Source organism: Larus michahellis, chromosome 10 (genome assembly GCF_964199755.1).
Source record: "Larus michahellis chromosome 10, bLarMic1.1, whole genome shotgun sequence".
Taxonomy (NCBI): domain Eukaryota; kingdom Metazoa; phylum Chordata; class Aves; order Charadriiformes; family Laridae; genus Larus; species Larus michahellis.
The window spans coordinates 16,301,224-16,320,793 of NC_133905.1; the positions used below are offsets into that span (position 1 = coordinate 16,301,224).

Below are 19,570 nucleotides of genomic sequence, written 5' to 3' on the forward strand. Positions count from 1 at the left end.
AAGGCACATGGGAGGCGTTTGACTATTGCTAGTATTTAAATCACAGCCCTGAGCTGACACCAGCCCGCGTGTGAGGAGATGCCGTCTGTCTGACGGCAGTGGCTCCGTGCTCATTTGCGCGGCAGGGAAGGCCCCGGCTCTGCTGACCTGGACCGAGACCTCCCATCCCTTTGCTGAGCCCATGTCCACCTGCGACAGTCAAAGGGCCTCTCCGGACATTTCTGTCTGATCAGTTCTCCTCCTCCTCCATATTTCGGCAGGCAGCGTGGTTTCTCCTCTAATCAGGTCCCCCACCTTCACTGTGGGGCACATGTGATGTGAATGTCTCTTGGAAATCAACTCTTTATTGCACTTCAGCATTTGCTTTTAAGAAATGCGAAATAGGCTGCGGTACAAAGTGCCACGATGGTTTGCACTGCCATGGCACACGAAGCGAGGAGGGGACTGCAAACCCAGCGTGCTACGTTAGCCCCTGCTGAGGACCCATCCGCAGACGGATGGAAATGCAAGTTTAGCTGGTGGCCCATCACTCTGCTAAGGGCCCCCGCCACCCTGCAGGCCTGCTCCCGTCCATACCTTGTCCTTCCTCCTCCCTCCGTGGGGCGGGCCAGGGCTGCACGGCACGGGAAAGCCAGCTCACAGCTCACGCTGGTATCACCTCAGCCGCAGGACAGCCACCGGCCCCGACACAGACTCTGGCCAAGCTCATGGTGATGGGCACCTCCACGCCAGGCGCCCCAGGAGAGGGCGGTGGGCCAGCACTCCCAAGTCCCTCGCCATTAATTAGCTATATAACGTGCCCAAGTCTTCAGGCCCGCGTGATAAGACTCAACTTTCCTCTTCCCCCCGCTCCCCGAGAAAGCCTTCTTGCACAATGTCCATTTTTAGCACAAACTGGCGTTGGATCAGATGCCTCACATGTGGTCTCCACTCTCCAAAAGGAGAGATCAGCACTTTTTTTCTCCAATGGTTTAACTATAGGCACTAAAACTGAAGCTTAAAAAAAAATGTCATGAATTCACTCTTTTCTGCTCTTACAGGCTGGATAGTCACGCTGCATCAGCACAGACATCCTAATTCGGTCCTGTAACTTTTCTTTCATTATACTGGCTAACTATTTGAACTAAAATTAAAGATTATGAGTTACAAAAGCATAGGCTTTAGGACAAAAAGTGGTCATCAGCTGTGATCAGAAGACATTATGATACGTATGAGGACAATACAGCATTGCTTATGTGGCTATAGCAAACACTTCGGGAAAAGAGATTTTTCAAAGGCTTTTTCAAGACTCTCCCCTGTGGGTATAATGGGGTGTCCTCCAATTAACTGCCGTGGAATCAATTAAGTTATTGCTCAATTCTTCTGGGAAATTCCAACCAGAACTGGCAAATGTTGGAGATAAAGCACTGAGCAGATGGACTGCTGATGTGCTCCGAGATGCCAAATATATTCCTTTTCGTTACCATCGGAAGACAGTCAGGCTTCTGGGACAGGAATCCCTCCTCTCCTGCTAAGATCTGTCTGGCCAGTATGGAACCACGAGGACTCCTCCCACATAAGAAGCCCCACATACCCCCAGGCACTGGCACGGAGCAGCCTCCAGCCCCGGTGCCACCGCGGCTCCCGACAGCCGGGGCTCTCGTGCTCAAGACAGACAATGCTGAACTGGCTGCGTGAGCTGGTCAGAGAAAACAACAAATAACTGGAACGGTTTCCAAAACCTCAAGCCATTCTGGTTATTTTTCAACCCCCCTACGGCTCTCTTCTCAAGCATGGTGAAAACGTTACTTTGTGCTCTGGCCTTAGGAAAGGCCTGCCACGAAGTCTGATCTCACCAAATCCCCAGGCGGAAGTGGAGAAGCAACTGAACTTACGGTTGCTTTTCCACACTTGAACCTTTCGATACTCTGGAGTTTGTCAACCATTAGTGCCCGTTCAAGTGGCAACGCTGGCAGGTCCTCAGCTGTGCCATGCACCCCTCGCTGCCGCGGCATGCAGTGCTGAGCTCACACCCACAACAGCAGTCATCTGGTTCTCTTACTCTGAGATAGCTGTACATGCAGATGGACATCCAGTTGGTGAGCATCTTCTCCACCACAGATTCTGTTCTCCTCAGCATCAGCTTGGGGTTTTTGGAAGCTGAAGCATCTATTAGATCCACCAAGAGGTCCTTCATGATGCTGGTGTAATACTCCAGTTTCCCATGCAATGCAATAGTAAGCAGGGAGGCCAGGTTACATCTGAAACACAGAGCTGTGTATGACTCAAGGACCAATACAACAAGACTAAACTGCTGACTGGCATAAAAAAGCCCCAAAACACACAGGCAGCATTTCAGACAATTTTCATGAGCCTTCTCAACCGTGTTAAAACTTCAAACCCTCTTTCAGTGCTGCAGGACCTTGGGTCAGCTCACACCCTCTTACCGGTAAACCAAGTGTTCAGGGATACAAACACTCATGAGTGAGTCACTCACTGTATCTTTCAGTGCTCTTCAGACTAACAGAGGTTTATGGTCGCCTGTTTCTAATAGGAAAGTGGGAAGCAAGTGTAACTCAACCTTCAGCTGAAACACACGGCTCCAGTCACGGGCTGGATTGCTTACAGGTTAGGAATAAATCATTCTCCTCCAGCTGCCAGGTCTTTTGTTCTGAAGCTCATACCTGTCTCTAACAGCGAAATCCTTCTGTTGCTCGAGAGCATGGACGAACACGATGAGAAAGTGCTTGTTGTTGAGTAAGGTGGAGAACAGCGAGATTCCTTCTTCCATATTGGGTCTGCAGTTTTCAGGGATCTAAAGAGAAATTTAGAAAGCAGAGTGAGAAAAACCCTTCTGCTTGTTTTCCTCCAGCTTTTATCATTCCCGACTGCAAGGATGTCCCTGCTGAACGCAGAGGTGCTGAGCTGAAGGCTCAGGTCAGCAGCACGCTTTACTGGCAGGGGCACGACTGCCTCCGGGGCTGTATCAGAAGCAGCTCGGCCAGTGGGACAGGGGCAGTGGCCATTCCTCTCTGCTCAGCGCTTGTGAGGCTACTGGAGTACTGTGGCCAGTTTTGGGCTACCCGCTATGAGACAGATGTTGGCAAATGGGAGCAAGTGCAGCTTAGGGCTGCCAAAACAATTAGTGGCCGTACGAGGAGAGCTGGAGAGGGCTGGGTTTGGTCAGCCTTAAGAAGAAGTGATAAGGGGAGATCTTACTGCAGTCTTCAGCTGCCCCACTGGCAGGGGGGAGGGCGGAGAAGACAGAGCCAGGCTCTTCTCTGCTGGCACAGTGCTAGGACGAGAGGCAAGGGACACCAGATAGAGCATGGGACACTGATTAAATGTAAGGAAGGAAATTTTCACCTTTCAGGTTCTCAGTCAATGGAACTGGGGGATTTCCATCCTTGAAGACATTTGTCGCAGCTGGACAAGGCCCTCAGCAACCTCATCTAGTTGGAGCTGCTTTAAGCAGATCTCCCTTCCAACCTAAGTGACTGATTCTTCAGTTCCTCCTTGGCCACATGAAACCCAGCTCTGGGACAACAGCTTTTACCAAGCCCCTGCTTGGGAGAAATCTCCTTTATGATGAACTGCAGACTGAGGTGACATACAATGTGATACACTCAGGAAGAAAAACCCACACTGGAGCAGGGGAGAATCTCGGGACAGAGCTCCGTGTGAGAGCAGATCCACAGATCTGCCTTCTCCAATCAGCCAAAGCTGATTTGAAGCTGGTATGTGTTAATTGTTTTCAGTGATTAAGCATCCCCCACGCACCACAAGAAAGCACGCAGCATTGTCAACACACGCGCGTATGGCTTGCAACCACTCAGGAGTGTTTGTTTTGTTACTGGGTTACTCACTTTCCATTCCCCCACCAGGAGTGGATGAGTTTCCTGGACCTGGGAGCCCACCTGGGAGCTGAGCTGCTGGGACGGCAGGATGTAGCACTCCTCGTAGAGCGAGGAACACTGCAAGCAAGCATAGCGTTAGCGGAGGGCGGCTGCACCCCGCCAGGGACATCCTCCTTCGCCGCGCACCGCAAGGGAACGAGATGGAGAGACATGTCATCGGGACTGAAGACCACCCATTAGGAAGAAATGCATGGGTATGGTTTACAAACCCTTTAACACTTTGCAAGAGGCTCTTGAATGAGCAAACACCACAAGAATGGGGGGAGGCAGATGTCTGCACAGACACGAGGCCGTTAGGGTAGGGAGACTGCAAATAGACTAATTTGACAGCTAGAAAAATCCCAGAAGAGAACGCATTATAGAAGACTAAGTCAAAATAGAGGAGTACTGTGTGTTTTAACATATGTAACTTTTGAAACAGATGGGAAAAATGTTTAAATCTCCAACATTCATATAGCAGACGGATTCTTAAAGACTCTAGCGTGCAGATATATAGAGATTGGATAACTTAAAAACCTGAGTAATAACTACTAATGAAACACTCTGCAGTCATAAATCATCATCTCGCTCCTCACCACTGAAATGCAATTGCCTCAGGGGTGAAATACAGCCGCTGTTAAGGGCCCACAGCGACACAGCGGAGCAGCCGGTGACGGGAATTATGGCACCGGCGCGTCTGGTGCGGCCCTGGAGGAGGATGCTGGGCAGACAGACTGGGAGCACAAGGGGCGTCTTACTGGGAGCGCCATGCACCCAGCCTTTGCCGGAGAGGAGAGAAAGAGGGAGATGGAGACATCCAACGAGCTCCTAAGGACCGGCAGAGGAGCTGGGGATGCTGGGTAGAACAAAAAGCCCCCTCTCCCTGAACGTCGCCAGCAGCTACGCCCTTCAGCCGCCCTTCAGCCACCCTTCAGCCTCAGCCCCCAACGAACAGAGTGGGGTGACACTGGAGCCCCTGGGGAGAAGGGGGAGTCCCCAGCACTTTCTGCTCACGGGAGAGAGTGCTTTCGGAAGAGGGTGTCCAACAGCATCAACTGGGCGAGCCAGAGCGACTGTGAAGACGGTGCCGCCGCCGGGCTCCTATCGTGTGCGAGCGAGCCTGACCCTACTTCACACCCCAGGAGCTACAGCTCAACTTTTGATGCTAATTGAGGCTGAAATACGTGACAACTAAATATATAACAGTGGAATGATTTTGTTACACTATAATGACGCTTTAGAAGGGGGAAAGCACAGCCCTGATCTGGTTAGGAGGGACCTGGGAGCGATTAGGTGCCCGTGACACGCTTATCACCTTACTTTGGGGAAGAACGTCCGGGTGACAAAGTGCTTGTACTCCAGGAACGGGATTCCCTGGCTGCGGTTTAACTCCTTGGTCAGGTCTGTCATGTCTGTCTGCAGTTCCGCAAAACCTTACACAAAGAGACCCGCAGATGGTAAGAGCTGCTATACTCCACCAGCTGAGACAGTAAGCCGGCTGGCACGGCAATACGTGGCACGTCTCATCTCTGCCTCCTCGAGCCTTTCCCTCGAGTGGGCTGAAGCAGGGCTTCTCGAGGAGCAGCCGATTGCGTCGGGGTCTAACCATCAGCATCCCGCAGTGCTGATGGAGGGAATGGGTCCCCTGCCTCCAGGAGAGCAGCCCCCAGCGGGTTCTGCAGGAGGAGGACCTCAGCCCGCACAGCAGAGTCACGGGCCGCGGGGACAGCAGATGCAGATGCTTGCATTGCCTTCTCCCATTGCTCTAGCAGGAGTGTGCCGCGATTTCTGTTGCACTCGACGGTAAAGCACAGTACAGGTTAGTGTGGCCTTCAAGCAACCCTGTGACATGGCCAAGGGACGTTAAACGAGGACAGGTAAACCAGTGGCACTGAAGGTCAGTGGTTCGCCTGAGCCAGGCAGCAAGACAGCGGCACAGCCACACTTCCAGCCGCTGAGCCACATTCACAAACCCTGCCGATGCTCGAAGGCAATGACAGAAATTCTCCTGTAAATAATTCTACAAACTTCTACAGAGTAGAAGGCGAATGGCTTCAACCCTGCTATTCTGGCGTCTCCCTCCCAGTCCTGGCTCCTCCTTGGCGCCCAGCACGGTGACTTACCTTTGCGGATTTCCTCCCGGATCTGTGACTCCATCTCCTCCATCTGGAGCAGGGTTTTCTGCCAGTAGCGCTCTGCTCTGCGGCTCTTTGTGCAAAACACAAAGAGAGCTGGAAAAGAGGAAGGGAACGAGCCTTTTGGACTAGGGCTTAGGAGCAGCTGCAGCTGGGATCAGAGCGGTCCTCCGCTGACACGGGTGCAGAAAGCTAAACTCAGTCTTGGTTTAACACCTACAACAAGACTGGTATCTGATCAGTCAGTTGTCAATTATCTGTAAATAAGTAAAACCAGATGGAATTTAATGATCGTGCTGTAACTGTCATATTCGGTTTAGGTCTGGGCTGTTTATATTCAGCTTAACTGTATATTAATGTATTCCAGCTGATTAATGAACACAGATTTTAAAGACGTTTACCACCTGTATTACACTGTTCATGTCTGACAGTCTTCCCATGCCTCCAGAAATATGTTTCTAATGACGGGTGGTGCATTTAATAAATTGTGTGCATTATAACCTTTATTAAAAATAAATTAAGTCCCTATTAGAAACACCTGATTTGCTGTGAACTGACAGGTTTCTTGCTGCACAGTCATTCTGGACATGCGATGAGAAGATACCCTAGCCAAAGGACACAGGTGTGTTGCACAGCTTCCAGTGAGGTTAGCAAACTGTTGTGTCTGCTCCAGATCTGCAGCTAAGGATGCTCGCTCTGTTCTTCATGCTCTTCGCCAGGCGCCTGTCACTGGCTGTTATTGATGACAGGACCTCGGGCTTGGTGGGCCTTTGGGATGGTCTGGGACAGTCATGCCTGTGAGCGAGCCCTGTTCAAGTGAGTCCAGTCCAAGACCAGTTTCTCACGCCTTTCTCTATTTTGTATTACAGTAGCTACTAAGTTACTATAGAATTACTATACACTAAGTATATAGTACACTATATACTAAGTATTTGGAGGAAAAGGGTAAAGTTATAAATACCACAGGCTCAAGTAACAGAGCTGAACTATGAATGCAGCCAGCAAATGCCCCACACTGCAGGAAGCTTCGATCCTGGGTGCTGGCTTGGTCCCATACAAAGAAGAGTGGCTGCTTGCTGCACCCAGACCAGTGTCAGATACCACACAACGGCAGCACTCAGAGGTTTCCTAACGTGTGAGTAAGTCACCTTCACCTCTCCACATCTAACGAGAAAAAACGTGGAAACTCATTGCTCTGTTCCCTTACCTACGACGGAGAGGACCAGCAAGATGCTGCAGATGACAATGGAGACGATGATCGCGGTCTCTCCTCCCCCAAGGTGCAGCATCGCAATTGTGTAGTTGAATTTTCCAACTTGGATCTAGAGAGGGAGAAGGAGGGTGGAAATGCAGGAGCTGAGCAGCACGTTGCCAAGCGGCTCAAAGGTGGAGCAAGGAGGGACTACGGGGCAGTGCCCAGCAGACCTTCGCCCAAGGACGTACTGACCACGCTGGCTCAGCCCACCGGGCTTCGTGGGGAAGCCGTGCTGTGCCTTTCACTGCTGGATCTCGGGGACTTCGTGTGTCTCAAAAGAGCCCAATTCCCTTCCTGTGTGCTCTGGTGGAAAGCCGAGGCTGGCTCACAGCAGGCTGCAGTACCACAGTGGTGCCCATCCCAGGGCCACCACAGGGCTTCGGCGGCAGAGCCGCAGGCTCTAGCCCACGTCATGGCCCCGCCGTACCCACCCCAGAGCACGAGACAACCCCTTCTTAGAGAGTTCACCTCACCATATAGTACTGCCTGTACTATTTTTACTAGAAAACCACTTCCACTAATCTGACTTTGTTACGCCTCTGAATGGCCTTTGAATCCCAGCTGAACTCTCCTTTCTCCTCCAAAAGCAGAGCTGCTGCCACTCAGGAGAAGGAGGGCAAAGAAACTTCAAAGTCTTTGAAATATAAATAAAGTAAGGAAATAAAAATAAACAACAATGAGACCAGAGACAAGTAATGATCTTGCGGCTAAAGCAGTGAACTGGGTGTCAGGAGGTGCTGGCTCTGCTCCCGGCCCGTATTTCTTGTGACATCAAGCACAAACCACTTGAGCTCAGTCCTTCGGTCTCCTGATCACCAGAAGGGAAGAAGCCAACACACATCACAGGCAGGCTGGCGAGTTTGCTCAGCGCTGTTTATAAACGGCGCTCTAGGCCTCTGGGATGAAAGGACTCAACAGCATCATCTGATAAGGAAGACTCATGACCACACAAGTCTTTCACTTCTGGAAATGCAAGTTTCACTTCTCTCAAGGAATGAGAAGCGAGAGAAACTTGAGCAAAAAACCTGAAATGAGGTAGGGAAGAGGTGGAATAATCTTATGATTACACTTGTGTCACGGAGCACCTCCAGCAAAGGTGCACACTGTGTTTAAATTACAGTCAGCTCTCAGCAGCTGGGCTGAAGTAGTGCCACAAGCGGGGCCTTCCCACCATGTCCATGCACCAAACATCGCGTAGCTCACAGGTCCATGCCCATCAGGAAATCCAAGCAGTGAGGGCAACTGGTGAGGGCACTGGAGGCATCCAGACAAGCCCAGAGCTCTGCCCCTGTGCTGCTCCCACCACAGGCAAGAAAGGAAGGACCACCCTGCCGCAGACAACACCAGCTGCCGTCACCCAGGGTCAGGAAAACTTTCAGCACCTCCAACCATCAGTACTGGACCACACGGCCAGGCTCCCGCGGCTCCAAGCCCCAGTGTGCCCTTGTATCAGCCCTCAGATGGACTCTGGCGCTGGTGGGTTCTGGGGTGCTGCCTCCGGGCAGTGTCCAACACTAAGAGCTTTTGTCTCTACCCTGGTGTGTGCTGGTGGGGTGCTGAGATGAGGGAGGGGGACAGGGAGCCATGAGCACCGCACAAGCATCTACAGAGGTTCGTTTCACAGTCTGCGCAGCACCCTGCCTAGCCTCAAGATTTCCACCTCTTTTGTCTGAAATGCTGCAATGAGGCAAGTCCTCGATGTGTTTTGAGTCTTTTTTTTCCCCACCAACTCAACCTTTTGCATTTGCCAGAGGAGAAATCCCACACTTGCTGTTTAATTCAGTGTTTAAACAGTTTGGTCATGAACAAAAATGGGTTTGAAGGCCTCGGCAAGCTTCTCTTGTTTATTTGTATTGCTCTACTCAATACATTTTTTTGTAAGGGCAATTAGTTAGGCTGCAGGTTAAATGACAACATTTTCTGTCACCAGCATGTGGTGGGGTGCAGAAGGGGCCAGCGGACACCCTGCTCCCAGGAAGAGCTGTCGGGATGGCAGGACTCCTGGGGCACGGGGCTGCCTCAGGGGTCACCGCGAACCGCGCTCCAGCCCACCTAAGGCGCTCCCAAAAGAGCTACTTGAAAGTGACCCCCAAAACACAGGGAGGCTCAGGACCCCCATCTTCATCACCTACAGACAGCTCCTGCTGCCCCAGGTGACTTGCTAACATGGACCTGGCCTGAGAACACCTTCACAGAGCAGGCATCCCCAAAATCATGGCCAGAATTAAGATCAACAGTGGGACACGTTTTAAAGGGCTGTATCCTGTGCTCCAATCACTGCAGATATGAGCTCTGCCATCTAAACAAGAACAAACTGGGCAGTCACGACAACAGGCATCTCGGCTTGCCAGAAGAGAGACCTTGCACCAGCAGGCGAGGCTTCCGCAGCCCCCCACAGCTGTCCTTGACGCAGACCAGGTAGGGACCACTGCGCAAGCCAGGCCCCGTGTGATCAAAGCCATCACAAGAATTTTACAAAGGCAGCTGTTGCCGACGAAATGGCCAGCGGGCGATAACTCAAACCACGTATGAAGGCTTAGTAAGTGCGCGCAGACGTGAATACAAGTTGATTATTTAGCTGCACTCTCACTGCTGGTACACTCTTAACAGCTATGTGATGCTTTAGGGCTGGGTATTCTCCTGCTTCCTAGGAACCTACTAGGGCATTGTCCTGAATGTTTTTTATAAAACCAAGACTAGCAAACTCATAAATTCCTTTTCTTCCCCAATGGGATTTCCCTGTTTCTCAGTTCTCACTAAAACCAAAATTACCCTATTCAAAATTTCCATTAAAATGACTTGGGAAATTCTGCTACTTCTGCATTTCCATATTTCCAGTTTGCCACAGAATTTCATACACCACAGGCTGTAACCAGGAAACTGGACAACCCTGCCAGTGAACTGGTGGTGCATCTTTGCGCCTTCTGGGCAGCACAAGTCCACAGCCTCGTCACCTCCCGTCGCAGCCGTCCTCCTCCTCCCTGCCCACGCCGCAGGCTCCCACCATTCACTGTTAACATGGGGACTGGGAAGGGGCTGCAGGGTCTCAGACCACGGCGAGGGAGGCGTTTTCTCCGCAGATACGAAGAGCCATAGTCACATCCCTGCCTGTCACTGGGCTGCATGTGACATGAGGGAAACGGAGGGTGAGAGGAAGAGTTATGTCAAGCCCTCTGTGGAAGAAAGGACAGTAACAAAGTATTGCGAATTTTGCAGACGCGAAGATGAACAGTCCTCAACGCTGAGCTCCTTGTGGTGACAAAATGTCAGCCCCTGGGAAGCAACACAGAACTTTCCAGCCCTGTGTACTCCTCTTGCCCTGCCCGGTCACAGGCGGGGACCCATCTCCAGTGGCTCATTGCAGCTCGGTGAGGGTCGCGTTCTCATGCCCACTTGTAGCTCTCTGCTGCTGGCAGGAGGCAGCCAGCTGACCAAAAACTGTATGGAAATCCCCAAATGCATCTCATGAGGGGCAGGAAAGACAATTACCGCAAGTGACAAAAACTCACATGCCTGGGATTTCACAGCGCCTTACAAGAACTGACAAAATCCTCCTGCCCCCAGCTTACAGCACGGTCAGTTCAGCGGCAGCCCCTCTCCGTGACCCAGGGCAGCCCTAGCCCTGCGTACGCACAGTGTGTTTTGCCCACCCGTCCGTGCAAGGCAGCCCGTGAGCGTTCCTGGCCAGTGCCTGTGCCCACAGTGGGCTCCTTCGCACTCAGGGTTTGCAACAGGGACCCCTTCTGCCCCGTGTGCTTGGAGCGTGGAGGCTCCTGGCACTCACCGTCACTGGTAACTGTCTTTCCGAGGTGCTCAGCGACTCGTTGACAGAGCAGTGGATGACTTTGTCTGAAACAATCTGGATCTCGCACGAGATAAGGCCGATTTTCACTTGGTACTCGTTGCTTTCCAGGCCCAGGCTGTCAGGCTCTTTCTAAGGACAAAAATAGAATCAGGATGTCAGTCTTTAGAGTAGCAGTTGGAATTGCAATGGATTTTCCTACTTTACTTTCCATATTCCCTGCTGTTTTTCAGACCTGGGAGGACTCTCCCTCACCAAGGACATTTTTCCATCACTCCACAGGAAACCCAGAACCAAGCCATTCCCCATTTTCCTGTTTCCCATTCCTCACTCAGCATGGGGCATGGGATGAGCAAGCCCCTCGTGGAACCTGGAAAAATCTGCTTTTGATCTGTCCTGGCTGTGCACCGCAGATAAGGATCTAAGCGCCCACCTGGGAGGGGGGAAGGATGTACAACAGAGGAGATAGCCAGGAGATGCGTCTGCAGAGCCTGAGAAAGGGGGAGTGCGTTTCTCAAGCACGTTGCAAGCAGTGAGGATATCCTGCAGCGAACAATGGCCTTTGAATTACTATTGCGCATTGTCCAAGCCACCCAACTGCTGTATCCCAACTTCCTTGTTAACTGAACTGAATTCAGTAGCCAAAGGAGAAGAATGCATGACCTGATTCTGCAGGAATAAATATCTATTGTCAGGACCTTCTGGAGTACCTGCCTGATTTCAGGCCAGGTTCTTTTTCATATGTGCAGTATTTTATTTAGCTTCTTGCTATTACATCCTTCAAACGCAGCTCTGTCAACATGCGTCAAAGGGCATCCTCAGGTCACGCTGCATCTCCCGGTGAAGACTGATGCAGGGGCAACAGACTGAGCTAGAACTGCCTGCTCCTGCCTCTCCCGTCCTCATCCGCCCTCCTTCTCTCTCCTGCCTTTGTGAACACCACTGTGCTGGCACTCCGGGCTGAAGAGCTTCCCAGTGGGGAGCAGCAACGCCCCAAAAGAAGCAGAGCTGTAAATGCCACTCTCTTACGTGTATAACCAGAGTTAAGGGCTCGCCAGGATGGTGCTTGATCCACTTCTCCTTCTTGGCTGTGAAGAACTGGGGGTCGGCATAGTACTCCAGGCTGAACTTGCTGATGTGCAAGGCCTCCTCGGGGTACATCTCCTCATCCAGAGCCGGACGGTCGTCCGCATAGAGGCGACCGTTGAGATAGAAATCAACGGGAGCGGGCTTGCTCCCCACAGTGATGTTGGAGGCAGCTGGAGAGGGGCAGGTGATCACAGTGTCGGTGTGAACCTTACAGCTCTGAAAGCAGGAGAGAGCATGTACATCAAAAACCCGACATCCTGAGTGCTCCCACCCAGCCTTGCTCCAGCCCGATCCGTAGCATGGGCTAAAGCCTCAGCTTCACACCCCAAACGTCTTCAGGCACCGGGCACGCAGCCCTGATCCCAGTTACCAGGCGATACCCAGCAGGGACACCCACCGTTTGCTCTCTGCCGATGCCACGGACCACCATGGACACATTCTGGACCAGCTCAAAGCCTCTTCCTTCCAGGGTGATGATCCTGCCCCCACTTCAAGGAGAAGGGAAGAAAGAGGGTGATCACAGAGGACAACACAGAGCAGCGAGGTGCAATGGCTGGGTGTCACCTGATGTCATTTTCTCAGGGATGCTTCCTGGTTGCTTGAGCAGAAAACGTGACCCAACAGCCAAAGTCTTCCTCCTACTTGCAGCAAGCACCCACACTGCTAGCAAGATATCAGGGAGGGGAGGAGGAGCAGCAGAGTCGCTGTGGTGGAACGGGGGGACCTTTTCCCGCAGCAGAAAACTGTCCCCCTTTCTCCCACTCCCCAGAGGAGCAGCCTGCCTCTGCACCCAGGGGTACGCGGCAGGTCACCCAGGCCACCAGTGGTGTAAGACGTGAACCTCCAACCCCTCAAAGCAAAGACCAGGAGATATTCCCTGCTCCTGCCCCGCGGCGACCCAGAGAACTGTAAGTCTTGGAGAGGGAGAAGACCCCTTTATGGTTGACAGGGATCCCACATCTCCCAGACACTTCTGATTTAGATCAAAATGTGAAAGTTGTTTTGTGTTTTGGATCTGCTGCCTGGGGAATGCGAAACATGGGCCTCTCAATGTGCAGTCAATTAACGACAGTAACGAGGGCCCTGATGCACACAAGGCAGAGCAAGGGAAGGAGAACCAGCACGGCTTGCCTGCTCTGGGCAGCAGAAGCTATACCCTGTGTTTACCTTCCCCTTCCTCTGTATCACAGCTGGTCTGTTTGGAGCATCTGTCAGGAACAGTCAGGAGTTACAAATCCCATTATCTCAAGGCCACTCCAGACACAGTGACTTTGGGTCCAAGGCCCTGAAAGTCAGGTTGTCTGAAGTCTTTTACAACGCTGTAGATATTATCACGTAGTTATGATCCAAGTTTCTAACTAAGAGCCTGCAGACTAGTTTACAACTTCTGTTTTGTTTTAAATTTTGCTTACACAGATTATTTTAGCAATATGATAAGACAAATCAGATCCAGCTAAATTTCTACAGAAGTTATTGACCCCCTCATGGTCGACAGCCCAGCAAAGCACCAGAGCAGTCGGACTACACAAGCCACCAAGCAGTCTGAAGAGAGGGACTGCCGTCACCTTCTCAGCCATCTGAAATTTGGAAACTGCTCTAAGTACTAAGCAGCAGACTAAGGTGACGGAGGAATACCCTGGTGGTTTCCCTTGTGAATATGGGCAGTGACATTCTTGCACTGTCTCTGTGCTGAGATGCCGCTCTCGCCACTCGGCATAGTTCGCAAGCCGGCTAGGAGCTGGGGTTGGCTGAGTCACTGCTGCGCCTTGTCATTAACTTTCCCACAGCCTGCATCTTTGGCACTGCACTTGGGAATGCCGAGGCACAGCTTTGCTCCAGGGGGATCAGCCCGCCAGAGCCTGTGGCGTGCCTGCGCCGGATTCAGCGTGGTCCTGCAGGCACAGGCGCTGGACTCTCAGATTTCTTGGTCAGCCCTGGGTTTTCCCGCCTCCGCAGCCAAGAAAGGTGGGGTTTCACCACAGTATCCAAAGGAACAGGAGCCTGAGAGCTCCACAGAGAGACATGAAATTAAAAGCAACACGCTTTAAAAATGAAATACTGTGACCTCAGGGAAGTTTGAAATCCAAAATTACAAATTTCAGCTTATCCTCCAGCAGTTTTACTGCCAAGAAAAATCCTCAGGGTCTCATAGAGGCCTGAGACCTGAACCTAAAGCACCCACCAGGTGTACACAGTACAGTTACCAAGGCTGACTTTTTTCCATTTCTTAAATGCACTGAAATGAGCTATGGACAGTCCTGGTGCGTGAGACCTCTTCCACTCCAGTGCTGGGGTACCTGAAGCGCCCCAAGAGCGCTCTACGGTGCCCCCTTTGTCCCTGTCTGCAAGGCAAGGTGTCAGACCCCAGGGCTGAGAAAGCCCCTTTCTCCCTGCAGGACCCTCTCCCACCAGCCCGGAGCCGTCCCCCTCTGTTGCAGGAAGATGCAGACACGTGCCAGCTCTGAAATGGAAGTCATGATGCTACAACAGCCTGTCACAGGCCCCGACACCATGCCCTGCCTCTGCCTGTGCTTCTGTGACTCCTGGGCTCCTGACATAGGGTTTGCTCGGGATCTACTCCGCCTCCGGATGGCACAGACAGGGCGCGCGAGCGTTGCCTGCAGCAGGCTACACCAGGGTACTCCAATTAGCTCTGTACTTTGATGGGAGAGCACTCTTCACTTTTGCATTGGGCAAAAATTAAGAGGCTGATCTCAACAAAGGCCACAAATCCTGGCAGACCTGGCTGTCCCCGGTAGGGGAGGGATCTCACCTGATCTGGCTCTTTTTGGGGTTGATGTCTGATATAATCGGGTTCTTCTCATACTTGAACGTGATGTTGTAGCTGGCACAAGACTTGTTCTCAAACTGGACACAGACTCGCACGGCCGTGGTGAGCTCCGCGGACGGCATGGTGCAGGTGATGGTGCTGTCGTTGCGGCTGTGCAGGGAGAGGCAGGGTAAGTGCCGAAAGCCACGGCAGACAGAGCAGCCGGAGCCAGGCACCGCGGACCTGAGCCCCGCCATGAAGCGAGGCGTCAGCAGAGCAGGCAAGAAGGAGCTTCCAGTCACATCCCAATCCCCTGTTAATTACATTGCCTACTAACAAGCAATTCTGAGCATATACCATCCCAGGCTGCCAGACTGATTTCCCATACAGCCAAAGGAAAAGGGCAGGCTCCTACTTTTTCCCGCTGATGAGATGGGGACATAGAGGATGAGAGGTTTGCAAGCGGCCATGGGAGCGGGACCCTGGGTGTGCAGGTGCCTTCTGTCTCCAGCAGATCTGGGAACGAAGCCCACGTCTGCTTCACTCCCAGCGTTTTGGTCCTGGTCCCAGCGCCCCCAAGACGCCCGGCAGCGTCCTGCGAACGGTGCGTGAGAAGCACTTCATTTGCTGCTGGTCACCATCACCACATCACGGCAAGACCAACGCCATCGCTTTGCCAGAGAAACCCGCCCCATCCTGGTGTCAGGCACCCGCACTGCAGCTCTGCCGCACCGCGCCGGGGACAGCAGGCTGACGGGGTGCTGGACATGGGGCAGGCGGCAGCCAGGAGGGATCCCAGTGGGGATGCCATGATGGCTCCAAGGCTAGCAGCAGTGTGCAGTGGTGGCCCCCATCCAAACCCCAGCTCTTCCTGAACTCCTGGGGAACAGTATCATCCTTCCTTATGCTTCGGTACTTGTCACTAGTTCAGTGCCAGCCCCCAGACCCAGTCCCACCTGAGGTCAGTGCACTGCTTGGAGGTATTGACAAGGACACGGAGCTCGGAGCCGACATCCAGCCTGCTGCCTCTGATGGTCACTCTGGTTCCTCCAGCCTTTGGGCCATTCAGGGGATATATGGACTGCACCATGGGAAGCTAAAAACAAAGGGTAAATCTGTTTTCTAGCCTGGTAAATTCATATTTGGATACCCCACACTGCATGTAGGAATTGCTTCGGTAAATTTAAGTATTCAGTACTGTAAGGCTCTGAAACAGCAGCACAGCAAAAGCTTTCACCGGCAGGGTTTCAGAACAAGGAGAAAGGTACATGTGCTGAGGAGCAAGATCATGTAAAACCTCTGTGACTCTCTGCAGTCCCTAAATTCTGGCAATAAATGAGACACGAGTCCAAACTGGAGCCCAGGATCCCAACAGTCCCTTGAGATCTCCCACGGAGGGTCCCGAGCTGGCGACAGCTCAAGGTCCATCAACAAAAGGAGATTTCTCATTCATTCCGGCTCCCACCATCTCTGCCCTTCCAGATCCATTTCCTCCTGAATGTGAAGCTAATGCTAGAGCCCCACTGGATGATGGCCTTGAGATCTGTGAGCAAAGCCACCTGGGTCGAGAAAATTGAATATCAAACTCCTTCTTAAGGAAGCTTCAAACCTGAATCTCCTGAGGCGACAGGAACTAAGGGGGAAGTTACTTTGCCTCTCGCCATTTTCAGCAGAAATTAGCATGTATGTTATCTGCATTTGCAGCCCCTGGAAATCTTCCTGAGATTTCATGAGCTTGAGGCTTTGATAACTAATGCAGCGCTGAACCCTCATGCCTGCGACACAGAGCGCCCCAGGAGAGTCTGCTGGGCAACTTCCCCACTCCGGTTTGAATAAGACACCAAGGGCAGAGCAAATAATTATTTCAAGACCCTTCCACAAGGCACTCGGTAATTCCCTGTCAAACGCTGCAAACCCCGGAGGCGGGAGGCCCGCCGGGCTGCGGAGGTTGGCTGCTGCCCGCTCACCGCCGCAGCCCGTCCCTCGCCGCAGCCGCAGAGCGAAGCCGCGCCGAGGCGAAGAACACGGGCTGCTCCGTACCGCCCGCTGCCAATGCCCTTCCCTGTCAATCCCAGGCACACAAACATGCTTATTAATAGCTATCCTTGCCCTTGTCCTACACTCAGACTGCTTTATTTCTCTGCAGCCATTTCCTCTGTTGTTTCTGATCGTTACCCTTTTCCACAGGATTCATTTTCTTAATTTGTATTTCTCTGAGTGTCTGCAGGCAGCTGTCTCCTGCCCTTCACCCCTAACCTCTGCATTCAAATCTGCAGTTACAACAGCAGAGAGGATTATTCATGTTCCCCAAAGCCCTCCAGCTCTTCCCCTCAGCAAAAGACAGTGGCTACTGCTCTCCGTGCATTGCCAGCACTGATTGCCTCCATCACAACTTTTGCAAAATCAGCTCATTTGGCAAATTCAGCTCATCCATAGCCTGCTATAATATCCTGGAGAAGCCCCTCAATCACGTCCCTCCTTCTCAGCAGAATTACAGCTGAATACTGTCTCTTTTAGATACATCTAACAGGGACTTTGAAAGGTGTAGCACACAACAATATCTGGTAATTTACAAAGGGCTTTCTTTGGAAGGGCAGTTCCAAAAGTCTTTTAGACTTTTCCAGGTAAACTGCTAACAATGCCCAAGCTGAGGTCTCACCAAGACCAGCCTTGCATGGTGTAGTCTGCTCCATCTTCATGCCATTGTGTGTGAGAGGAGAATCAAGAAAACTAAACGGCATTGCTGCGTTTGCAAATGGTGCAGAAGCCACTTATGGTGTGGAACACAGCAGCAGCTACACATCGTGCAGCTTCACTCCCTGACACGCGCATGCACAGAACAGGGCACCGTCTCACCCCTCCTCCAAACTTTACTGAGACAGACACAAGACAGGTTTCTGCTGTGCCACCCGAGCAGAAAACAGCTCCTCTCCCTCTCCCGGGAGCACAGCCTTTGCCATAAGCCTGCTCAGGAGCTGCCAGCATAGAGCTGTCATGGACCCAGTCTCGGTTCATCGACTGGCTTTTGCTCCTCTTGCTTTGTTTAGCACTGGTGCTTTTACAGGTGTTTCCTGAGAGGGCTTTTCCTTGCACTCCGAAAGCCAGCAAAGAAGCCGCCCAGCCCTTTCCCACTCTTCGGGCCCTTCTCCTCTTTGTCCAGAAGACAATCGGCCCGACAGCGGGTGATGTGGCCGAGTCAGCACACACATCCTGATGGCAATGCTCCAGAAATCCCAAACCCAAGGTCTGATACTGGGTCGCACCCCAGCTGCACCTTGCTCCCCTCCAGACTGCTGGATCTCTAAGACATTTTGGATGTGAACATGGATGCCTGGAAACGATGGGAATGGGTCCCAGCACAAACGCCCCCCTGGGAAGTAGCGCTGAGCCAAGCCTGGCAGAGCCCTGGCGTCACCGGTCCCCTCCTTGTGCGCTCCAGGCCTGGCTCTGCTGCGGGACACTGGGATGTGCCCTGCCTGTGCCAGCTGCGTGCTGGAGAAACCTCCCTGAAATACATGCCTAGCACACCACCAGGTACAGGATAGGGGATCACAATCTGTGATCCTGCCCTAAATTCCTCACAATGGCTACCAGGAGTCATTTCTGGGCTCAAGTCCTCCCTCAAGCCACTCGACTGCAGCACAGTCGATCCTCCCCCAGCCCTTGGCCCCCACCCTGCTGTGTTTGCCCTGGACGCCCAGGAACAGCCTCTAGCCAGGGACCAGGGTGCTTGTGGGAAAGAGAAGAAATGCACGGATTTCCTTCAGGTTTATAGAGATGAAAGTTATCTTTGTGAGATGGTACAGTACAGAGCTATAAAGGGCTTTTCTTTGTATAATGACAACGGGGGTTAGCTCAAGTCTAATCCCTACACATTATTCTCATGCAAAAACTAAGACAATCTCTGCAGCAAAAAATACCAGTTCTAAATAATGTGAGTCTATGGTATGTAACTTCCATAGCACAAAGAGAGTTTGCAAGACTCAAAAAAATCTCACAGGCTGTAATGGCATTTTAGCAAAAGAGGAGGAAGAAAAGTGAGCCCCTTTTTATAGCAGGAGCAGTGATGACCCAGCCAGGGTAAGGGACAAAGCCCTGCAGGAGCTGTGACCGGGGTGGGGTTGCGCATGACACCCCAGTGGCAGTCCCCGGCCTTGCCAGACCTCGCTCAGGGGAGGGAACAGGCCAGCTGCTCCTCGAAGACCCCGACGCTTTCTGTCGTAGACCCTCCTTCTGGGGGTGCGGGGCTGCAGCCTTCTTCTAAGGGGTGCAGGGAGCCTCAGTGTGAGAATCACCGAAGAAACATCCCGGAGCGGCCACTCACCACGTAAGAGTATCGCTCCCTGGACCTCCCTTCCCGGCTCACATTGACCGTCACCACATCAGAAAACGCCTCCTGAGCCTCTCCGGTCTGGCAGACAATCCTGCAGACGGGAAAGGGGAGGTTGGTGGTCATGCCACCCCCACCAGAGCCCACAGCCGCTGCCTCCTCCTCCTCCGTGCGCTGCCTGGCGCCGGCTGCGGCACAGTCCCTGGCGCAGGGCACCCACGTCCCACCCAGGCCAGGCCAGCACCCCGCTCCTGCCCGGGGACCCAGCGCGGGGACAGGCACAGGGGACACCAGAGGACGGGGACACCAGAGGA

General features: G+C 52.6%; 1 protein-coding gene across 1 annotated transcript in view; it reads right to left on the minus strand.

Moving 5' to 3' along the window:
* PLXND1 (plexin D1) overlaps positions 1-19,570 on the minus strand; it is an 83,777-nt gene that overhangs the window by 21,660 nt on the left and 42,547 nt on the right. The window contains exons 14-25 of the mRNA XM_074602486.1: positions 19,251-19,350; positions 15,883-16,022; positions 14,930-15,097; positions 12,554-12,644; positions 12,097-12,372; positions 11,050-11,199; positions 7,218-7,332; positions 5,999-6,106; positions 5,196-5,308; positions 3,846-3,953; positions 2,664-2,794; positions 2,042-2,240 (exon numbers count right to left, since the gene is read on the minus strand). Of these exons, the coding sequence (XP_074458587.1) occupies positions 2,042-2,240; positions 2,664-2,794; positions 3,846-3,953; positions 5,196-5,308; positions 5,999-6,106; positions 7,218-7,332; positions 11,050-11,199; positions 12,097-12,372; positions 12,554-12,644; positions 14,930-15,097; positions 15,883-16,022; positions 19,251-19,350 (1,699 nt within the window). The remainder of the gene's footprint in view (positions 1-2,041; positions 2,241-2,663; positions 2,795-3,845; positions 3,954-5,195; positions 5,309-5,998; positions 6,107-7,217; positions 7,333-11,049; positions 11,200-12,096; positions 12,373-12,553; positions 12,645-14,929; positions 15,098-15,882; positions 16,023-19,250; positions 19,351-19,570) is intronic.